This window comes from Perna viridis, chromosome 9 (assembly GCF_037379345.1).
Source record: "Perna viridis isolate PV_CMFRI_1.1 ecotype Kerala chromosome 9, ASM3737934v1, whole genome shotgun sequence".
NCBI classification, from domain to species: Eukaryota; Metazoa; Mollusca; class Bivalvia; order Mytilida; family Mytilidae; genus Perna; species Perna viridis.
In genome coordinates, this window is record NC_142453.1 from 37645264 (window position 1) to 37656322 (window position 11059).

The 11059-nt window shown below is 33.7% G+C and overlaps 1 protein-coding gene across 1 annotated transcript; it reads right to left on the bottom strand.

Moving 5' to 3' along the window:
- Positions 1–4202: 4202 nt before the first annotated feature.
- LOC148608267 (uncharacterized) lies at positions 4203–8993 on the bottom strand. Its single transcript, XM_088544257.1, has 5 exons — positions 8524–8993; positions 7625–7754; positions 5818–5921; positions 5042–5282; positions 4203–4743 (listed from the first exon to the last, which is right to left on the bottom strand). Exons 1-5 carry the CDS (start codon positions 8912–8914, stop codon positions 4542–4544), a joined length of 1068 nt encoding a protein of 355 aa, XP_088400383.1. The 5' UTR covers positions 8915–8993; the 3' UTR covers positions 4203–4541.
- Positions 8994–11059: the final 2066 nt, after the last annotated feature.

The following is an 11059-nucleotide window of genomic DNA, read 5'->3' on the forward strand; positions in this document are numbered from 1 at the left end:
CGAAATAACAATAGTAATACGTACAAAGAAACAAAAGTAAATGAGCACCTCGATTTTCACTAAAACCTGGGAGGCTAGACCAAGTGCACCCATAAGCGTATTCTGTTATTCATTGTAGAAATACCCACCGTGTTGCTCATGAACAATCAAATCCGCGGGGGACTTACGGAAGGGAAACTATGACGCGGCAAACAACTTTGTTTATGGTGCCGATAGAAACACTGTAATTATCCACGAGTTCATGATGACGACTATAAAACTTTGGCGGCTGTTTTCATAGTATTCTGTAGTATCCTTTATTTCAAGTTCTTTCGGATAAATGCGGTGTATGAAATTCCCGAAACTAAAATTTTTTAACTGAGATCAAAGGATTTGGCTTGAAGGCAGGGTCAGCCAGTAGACTAGTACATCTTGTTCTCATTGAAATTCCGACCATTTGTTGAAAAAAGAGTCCACCACAATAGAAAACTATGTTGTTGATAAAAAATTTCAAGCATTTTGAAATCATCTTCGGTATATTTGGAAGATAATTTGGAATCGCCCGGACTTTACTTTTTATGGGAAACTAATAATAGCATTAAAACCTATGATTTTTCAACACTGTATACTTCTATTCCCCATACTCAGTTAAAATCCCGACTTCAAAACATTATACATCGTTGTTTATCCAAAAAGATGGTACACCTAGATACAAATATATGGTTCTTGGTAGAGATTCCTCATACTTTGTAAGAAATAATACCAAATCATCTTCCAAAATATAGAGGAAGATGTTTACAAAATGCTGGAATTTTTAATCGACAACATATTTGTCCATTATTATGGACATGTTTTTCAACAAACGGTCGGCATTCTAATGGGAACAAATTGTGCTCCTTTACTTGCTGACCTATTTCTTCACTCTTATGAGGCTGACTTTATAGCTGATCTGATCAGAAAGAAAGAATATCGTTTGGCTAGATTCTTTAATCTCAGTTTCCGCTATATTGATGACCAAACTTTACCACAAACGTGATGACTTTTCATTCGGACTTGTCAACTTTCTTTTCATCTGTGGCAACATCCCTTCGGCTCCTGCGTATGGAGTGTTCATATCACAACTCATACGTTATGCCAGAGCTTGCCGAAACTACGCAGACAGACTTTTTGTATCGCGCTAGAACCCTAACAAATAGGCTTCTAGAACAGGGTTACGTTGCTACAAGATTGAAGTCATCACTACAGAAGTTTTATGGTCGTCATCATGAACTCGTGGATCATTATGGTGTATCCATCAGCACCATGAAAACTCATTTATTCAACGGATCATAGTTTTCTTTTCCTCGTTTTTTTACCCTGGACTTGACGTTTTATGAGCAACTCGGCGGGTGTTTCTAGAAAAGCAGAGAACGCCTACACTACCGATGCATCTGGCCCATGCTCCCAATTTTTAGTGGAGTTCGAGTTGCTCATTTGCTTTTGTTACTTTGTATGTATGATTTTTGTAACTTTATGTTCTTTGTTGTGTGTGTCTGTTTTTCATGTCTTGTCCTTGTCCCTGGATTACATTCTTTTGATTAACGCTACAACCTTGGTTCCCTTGATTACTCTTTAAACAAAGTATGATAAATGCCTACTAAGTACTACTGTATCTAGCTATTCCGTCATTTTTCTAGTAACAACGATGTTTAATTTTTTTTTTGAGAGAGTCGCGATTTTAACTGAGTATGGGGAATAGAAAAAAAACAAAGGTTGAACTACCACATATTTAGAATGCTATGATATTCTGATAAACATCTGTTAATTGGGGGTTCCAGAAGACCTGTTGATTCACTCTGATTTAATATAACTACAGGAGTGACATGTGTCTAGGTAAGACTGGAAGCTGTCTCACACAGCTGTTAATATGAACAGTGCTGTTTTGAGCTTTATCTGGTACGACAACATAATAGTCATGTAAAATAGAGAATGTTTGGCTTCATCGGGGTGTTTGAAAACTGATGTAGCATTGACACTCTGTAACTACTTTACACTTTCATAACTTTTATAAAATAAACCTCATCTAAACCCGCTCTGACAGTGAACCAAATTTTAGTATGTTTGTGTGATTTTGCCAGATGACGGACAAAAATGTTTCTTGTTATAGGTATGATCTACTTTGCATTTATTTTTTCAGGAAAAGTGATGTAAAAATACATTGCTTTAGGTGTACAGCGAGAAAACAAATTCAGTACATGATAACATTGTTCTTTACCTTGATGGCTTTGTGTTATCTACAATACAGATTTCTTATGATAGAGAAATATTATATTCTGTGTGTTTTATGCTACTTATCATTTGTGCGATTCCTCATGTGATTATATGCGTGTAAACGCTTAAGTATTTTTCTTGTGCGCCGACATACATTGACATACATTGGCATACATTGTACGACACATTGACACATGAACCTGCATATTATTTGCACATGTTAAAAGGCTTTGTGTCAATTACCTTTTGATCTAATATTATGAATAAATGTAATCTTAATTTTATAAACGTTATACGTACAATTCTGATGAAACATACTGCATCCACAGCAAAATATTAAGCACACAGACTATATGGCTACAATTAATAGTTAAACCGTCACCTGACGTATGTTATTATTCACCAGAACGGTATTAATATAAGTCATACACTTTAAAATAAAAGACATACAGACCCAAAACCTAGTAGTCTGACTTGTCTGACCACGAACTATATATTATTTACCAGAAGATGCCACAGCACAATATTCGAAGCCGATCTTCCTTCTATTGAATGAGGGTTATACGTGTAACAATTCCTTGAAAACACTGTGGTAGAAATTATTGGCCCTGGATTAAGTTATACATTGTTTTTGTTTTAGTGATAAATTCGTCATGACGACGATTTACTTTTGAATTTTGAACTTCCTTCAAAAAAGGGTCTTACCCTAATTGTGAGACCTTATATCCTGAACCATGTAAACAGCCTTCCCAAATTTCCAGTATTAAAATGGTTGGTATAATTGAGTTAAGAAACCACTAGGAGTAATCAAAGAACCAAGGTTATAGCGGAAATCAAATGAATGTAATCCAGAGACAAAGCCCAGACATGGAAAACAGACATACACAACAAAGAACATAAAGTAATTAAATCATACATAAAAAGTAAAAAAAGCAATTGAGCACTGAAAACTGGGACGATGACTATAGGTCCCGACGACATTCACCAACCCAGACTTATTTACACAGCTTATTTATCGTCAACCAAAATTAAAAATACTTAAGACTTAAGCGAAACGATATAAAAATTGTATGTACACGTAATTTTTAGTAAAGTTGTTTTAGTAAGACGATGCCTTCCTTTACCATTATGATCAGACACATGTTCATATACAAATGTATGAGCTATTTGATGCACTGACATTAAGTCGATGATTTGTGACTTATACAATAACCAACTACAGAATAAAGAAGGAAATACTTGCTGTATAGATTTATCGTTTGTTACTGAAAATTGTTTTTTTTCAAAGAAGGGTAGAATTCGTTTTAGCACAATCAACTTATTAATAATCATATTGATAATGCAGCAGAATCAATCCTTTATCACACATTTTGCATATGTGAGTTAATAGCTTTAAAGGTTTTAACATAGGCTAGTTTTAGGCTAGAGTCGGTACATGTATATTTGTCTTTTGAGGGGCCAGCCAAAGACGAACTACATTCAAAGGTCTCATCGTTCACTGAAATCCAATACATTGTTTTATTCCCTCTATGATGGGGTTGTTATGGCTTTAATACTTCCCCGTTTTCAATTCGTATTAGTATGGGTATATGATTTATTCAAAACGAAATATCATGAACCTGTTCTCAATCAGATGAGATAGGAATAGGTTCTTTTTCCAGACATATATTTCCTTCTATTTACTGTCACGGAGATGTCAAAAACAACTAGGTATGTGTATGTAGAAATACCCAGAGATGTTGTTAAGAGTTCATGGTTTATGTATTTTACCTTACAAAATGTCGATATCGGTTTTAGAGTGTCTAATCCAAACTTAATATCTAGAAATAACATAATTTGACTTCTACTACTTCTACGGTAAAGACAAATACTTATCCATTTTCATTAATGGAACATTATCATGTTCGCGGTATGTCTAGCATACTTCCTAAATATACATTATCAACTCGTTAATATTTCTCTAGAAAGGCAAATTGAGGTTATTTTATTCCTTTTATTTTTTATCATCTGTTATTATGTGTTTGATGTTTCGATTACTGTTTAGTTGACTTAAATTCGTAATGTTAAAATGTAAAATTACCCATATCATTTCTAACTTTGATTTATTTTTTTTTAATGTTAAGCGACACCTCCTGACAAATTTCAAACATGAGCAAACCACAAGATATGTTCTTTATTGTTTTAAATGGGCACTATAAAATAATGGGGACTTTCTAGAATGCATATCGGACATTGAGAAAATGTATTTTCTAAATGCTTAATCATTGATTACAGTGCTAAATGTCTTCGTCGCAAGAATGACAATAAAACATTCATTTTTTCCATATATAGCTTTGGTTTTTCACCGCGTTACACTTTTCAGTATATCCCGGAACATTGCTACATATTACTGACTTCGGATATGGCCATTTAAATCTGGCATAAACATCATTTTCAATCTTAACACGTTTTCTGCCAACCAACTTCATGGCGTTGTCTTTCGTAAGATCAAGCAAGTTAATTTCCTGTTGCCCACTACAATGACAAAAAGTGTTCATTTGAATTTATTGATTTGTGTGTCAATTCTATTTGTGTTCAGCAATACTGTTCTGATTGCTACAATAAGTATGTCTTAGGCATATCAACTTAAAATACAATTGTGAGTCATCTTGATGTCTTTCATAAGCAGATAATTGCAAACATGAGGTACAAAATAAGTTACTTGTTTCACCAGTGTGCCCCTTGTCAAAATATTAGTCTGGATGATGCAGTTATTTTGCTTCTTCAGCATCGGGTTTGTATACTAGGAAGTTAAATATCTACATGTACATACTTGTTTGTCTCAAAGTAGGGGTCAATGGATGCGACATCGACCTGGTTGTCATGGAGATACAACAGAAAGTGAACTGTATTTCCCCTGTCTTCTGAAGGAAGGGGTCCATTATATTCTTTTACGGTGGTCCAGTCCCCAGATAGGCCTACAGGTTTGTTGGTTAGTAACCAATTGGTTATAAAGCTTCCCTTCTTGTTGATGTTGTCATCACTGGTGACCATTATCATGGTAAAATATCCACCTACAAATGACGAAAATAAGATATTCAGCCTTTACAAGTATATTCTATAATATCATAAAATACTATATTAGTACGTGTATTCATAAATCTATTTTTCTACGTACATTATATATATCCACGTGTATGTGTAGGTGTGGTAGCGTCCATCTTTAAAGTACAAGGGGGCTGTGTTGTATTAAAGTTAAACTTCATATTTATGAACATTTATTATCACATTTGAATATATGGAAAAATGAAGAGTAAATCTGTTTTAGTTTATAGATACTGAAGACAACAATGTAATAATCCACCTAAACAAACTGTCCGATAAAATTAATATAACAAGTTTGACGATTTGTTACATAAACATGTTTTTTTATTGATAGCTTCATTTATCCTTCACGTTTTTACGGCATTATATATAAATATATAATACAATAAGGTAAACAGAGCAAAACATATTGCTGATGTAATAAAATCGAATCCATTTAATGTGATTTCGGTTTGCATTTGTTCACCTATAAATGGTTTACTCCAAGGATATTAAATAAATCACCCTGCTTTTTCTTGCCATGAGTTCGTTTCCACGTCACTATTGGTTGTTGTCTAATATCGGCAGTTTGTACTATGACGTCATCAGATAATCTAAACACTTTTTTACTGAAACGATAAAGAATAGTGTTTATCTTAATTGCAGAATATTCTTTGCTGATATTAATGAATAGCTTTCTACATTTTAAGCAATACAATGTCGTCAATGTACTTACTGTTGTTTATACTTAATTTAAAGACACCAGTTTATTCCCTCCCCTCTCTTCACCCTCTTTCGACTACCGCGGACTAGACTATTTTAGGATCTCGCCGGGTGTTTCTAAAAAAGACAGTTTAGTAGAGTCCGATTTGCTTACTTACTTTTGTTTCTTTGTGTGTATTATTTTAGTTATTTTATGTTCTTTGTTGTATGTGTCTGTTTTCCATGTCTAGTCTTTGTAAATGGAACACATTCTTCTAATTTCCTCTAGAATCTTGATTCCTTTGATTACCCCATTTCGATTGTGATCAGCAACGTCCAAACATCAAAGATGTCTTATCACTTCTCCGATCTTTACTTTTAAGGAAAAACACGATTAGTGTCTGAGCCGTTGAATCTTCTGGCATCAATTTTACAAAAAAAGTCGTAAGTGCAAAGTTGGTTGTAAGTAATGACGTCATAACAGAAAATAGAATTGTTACTTCATAACTTATGATCAATTTTACACTTACGACTTTTTGTGAAATGGACGCCTGGTGTACCCGAATAAACCACATGATTCGCGCTGTCCATTTTTATTCATATTTTGTTTCTGTTTTAGTATTAGTGTTTTAGATGTTTTAAAATTATTTTCCGTCATTCGGACCTCAGATATTACCAGTACTACTTCTTTGTAGAGATTAAAGAAGGCTAACTTTGCTATCTGTTTTATTTTTCAAGTAGTTTCAACTTTTGATAGTTGTGTTTCATACACATATAATAAAACAAATAAATATATTTTGGTTATGGATTATTAGGAATGCATAACTATCTGTTTAAAATGGTTTAGTTTATTACTTTGTATATTTACTTATCAAATCAAATATGTGTTTCGCGATTTGTAATGTAATAGAAATACAAAACAAATACTTTAAATTAACTACTTAGCCTATAAAAAAACTTTTAAAATATTTCGTACCCAAGTCTGTTTCGACTGAATTAATGGAATGAGTCAAATAACATGTGCTTATGATTGATTCTGAAATTTGTAAAAAAGAAGGAATTCCCAAGAAATCTGATGAAAGTGTGCTCTAGTCATAGATATGTGGCTTTGATATTAAATTCAACTACTGACTCAATTTTCATACTATTACTTAAATAATACTGTTATGTCTATAGAAGGTAAATAAGGGGTAGTGATTGAAAAAAATGATCATTTATTCTGTACATCTTAAATTCAAAATTTGAATAGAATCTGTTATTGTTCAGGAGTGTTCTTTTAAGAGGAGGTTTCAACCGTATATAAATGTGGTTAGTAAATGAAGTATGCCATTGAAAGGAAATCCAAGCATAAAGAACATTACGTGGATTTCTTATCATGAAAAGAAAACTGCACTTTGCATTACAAAATGTCATGCAATGCAATTAATTACAATTATATATCTAATTACTCTAGCACAGCAGCCCTTTTCACAAAAAATCGTAAGAGTAAAATTAGTCGTAAGTTGTGACGTCACAATACTTAACTCTATTATGATATCATAACTTAAGACTTATCTTACACTAACGATTTGTTTGTGAAAAAGGCTGCTGCTGCCTAAGTGTTAGTAGGATATAATTAAATCAAACTTACGGAAAAGAAAATAATCTACAGCAAGACAAAAACTTTATAGATGTTGTCGTATACTGCACATTAAATTCGAACCATACACCCACAGATGGACTGGAATTAGTTGGGGCAACTATCGTTGAGGTCGATGTTTCTAAAATAAAAAGTAATTGCATAACATCAACATTTAATGTGTAGACGATACAAAATATTTTTATCACGTTTTGAGAGAGTAATCACGGGAACAAAGGTTATAGCGGTAATCAAAAGAATGCAATCCAGAGACACAGACCAGACATGGAAAACAGACACATACAACAAAGAACACGAACTAACTAAAATCATACATACAAATTAACAAAAGCAAATGAGCAACTGGGGCTCCACTAAAAACTGGGAGCATGGTCCAGGTGCACTGGAAGGTCTCCGTCCTCTGCTTTTCTAGAAACACCCGCCGAGTTGCTCATAAAAAGTCAAGTCCGGGGTAGACAAACGAGGAAAGGAAAACTATGACCCGTTGAATAAATCAGTTTTCATGGTGCAGATGGATACACCATAACGATCTACGAGTTCATGATGACGACCATAAAACGTCTGGAGAAACACATTTATGTCAAGATGTTAAGCGTACTGTATATAGCTTGACTTTGCTTGCAAAGATGTTCAGTTAAAATGCCAATGTCACAGTAAGTTCTTTTTATTTCAGGATTTTACTGCAAACACTCGTTACTATCTTCCATTTTTTAACATCAGAGAAAGTTACTAGAGAGTTAGCAATGAACATACAATTACATTGTTGTACTTTTGAAAAAAAAAGTTATTATTGTGATGAGAAAAGAATTACTTCAAATAGGAATAATATAACAATTCGTTGAGATTCTGTTCAAAATACAACAATTCAAATATGAAAAAAAATGACTTACCTAAAAATTGTTCACATTCTAGACTCTCAGGCCAACGGAATCCATATTGATTCATCAGAGAATTACAACCACTTTTCGCTGCTTGACACAGTGAATATGTTGGTAATTTCAGTGGGTCATCTGGGTAATTTGGATCACACTCCGGGGCATATAATCTGCACAGGTACTCTCTTAGGTAGGGGCTACATCCCACTTTTACCAGAGGGAAAAACTGATGCACTTCTAAACCAGCAACCTCACCATTTTGATGTCCAAGAAAATTCGGATACTTTGTCGTATTGTACGCAAGACCTTTACACATTGGAAAAGTAATAAGCTCACAGGAAAGGATGGTTTTCACGTTAAAATAACAAAGAACTGAAAGGAAATAAAGTTTCACTTCACGTTCCATGGCTGTTTTCTTGATGATTTTACTGACAAGGATTTCGACGAAGTGCTTTATAACGACATCTCAAACTAATCATCATCTTAACTTAAGTGAGGGCTTAAACTAAGAATAGACATAATGTAATTTAATATGTCTCCTCGAACTTGTCAAAATGATATTTAAACAAAGAGTCACTGAAACAAAAGTACGTACAAAATTGTGATTTGTAGTTAGTTTCTTCTTACATTCATAACCGAATTAATAGCTAATACCCTAAACTGAGGTACGGTTCATATCTCCAAGGGTAGGCGGACAAAATGTTAATTTGCCTTCCTTTCCCCTTTCGTCTACCACGGACTTGACTTTTTATGAGCAACTCGGCGTTATTTCTAGAAGAGCAGAGGACGCTTACCTTACCGGTGCAACTGGTCCATGCTCCCAATTTTTAGTGGAGTCCGAGTTGGTCATTAACTTTTGCTGCTTTGTACAAACTATCTTAGTTATTTTATGTTCTATATGTGTCTGTTTTCTGTCTAGTCTGTTTCCAGGGACTACATTCTTTTAATTTCCGCTATAATACTGGTTCCCTTGATTCCTCTTTGATGATTTATATGAAATAGGAAAACACGTAAAACGTGATTTTAAAGTAACATGCCTTGTACCAGCTTGTGTTTCGTAGCAAAGATTTCAAGGGAATTATTTTTTTTTTGTTCCTCTGTTGTGGACCTGTGTGTATTTTCCTCCATTCGTCCTCGCAGCACAAGGAACCGATATTTGTAAGACTCCTCAGATTCGATGATCGTTATTCACAACATCATGTAATTGATATTGTAGCATCATCATATTCATTCAATCGGAGTTATAGTAATTCTAATTAATTCGGCATGCGCACTAAAAAATCTCTTTGATGACAATGCAAGTGTTAAAATGTCCCCTACACAAAGAGTACATACTATAAGTAAGTGGTTACAACTATAACTAGTCAACAGTTATTAACATTACTGGAGTACACGGGCACAATTATTTCACATGATTTTCACACGTATTTCTCATGATTTTCACCTGAATTGAGCAAATAATCTAAGTGACAGAGTTCACGTGAAATTCGGGTGAATGGAGCCTTCACGTGAAATTCACACGAAATGTTCACATGCAATTCGTGTTTAGTGAATTTCACATGAAAATCATGTGAATTTCACATGAATTTCACGTGAAAATATTTGCCTGTGTACTTTAATGATATTAAATTAAATGTCATATCTTTTTTGTGTGCGTTTGTGAGTATTACTGACAACAACCGTTTTTAGAAAAGAAACGGAAAAAAGTTTCAAGACATTTTGTCGTGATATGACTGTGCTTGAAATATACACCCGTGACTTTCTTAACTCAACTTTTAGAAATACCCAAAATAACAATTATATATAGAAGTGTACTCTAATAAATGTTTAAAGGTGCAGCAGTACACTAAACCACTTAAAAGTGATGAAGTCATATTATTTATAAATCAAAGCCTCCTTGAACCAGTTAAACCTGAATAAGGACATGAGGACTTATAGATCATCTTCAAGTATGCTTAAGATAAATGAAGTTTCGTTTTCTTCCCCAACTGAATTTTTAGACAATTTTGATAATTGAAAATTTGGATTGAAACAATAAATCATCCCGTTCTTTGGTTACAATTCTTAAAGCATTTTCTAAATCAAAATTTAAACGTATCTTACGATCATTACAATGTAGACATATATTTGTCGGATATTTTAGGACACGTCAAAATAAGATACGGCTTTTCAAACCAACTCACCAGGTCCCGGTTATTGTTTAAGTAACTTAGATAACAAGCCTCTGAGCACTAAGTACTAATTCATTGCCAAATTTATTATTCTGGTCCCTACTTATACATAGATATAACTTAACAGTTTTCAAGTACCGTTGTTTACTATGACTTTTATCGTAGCTATACTATTTTTTTTCAATAAAAGAAAGGATATGTTCCTATGAAATAAAGTATGTATTCGGTAAGATCACGTGATCTTGAGGATTCTGGAAGACAAAGCGAAAAGTATGTTTCCGAAAAAAATAAGGGCGACTTCTGTGTTATCATGACAACACAAATACCGGATTTGACCACTGTTTCCCTTTTCCAGCGAATGTTGTTGTTTAAGGTGATGC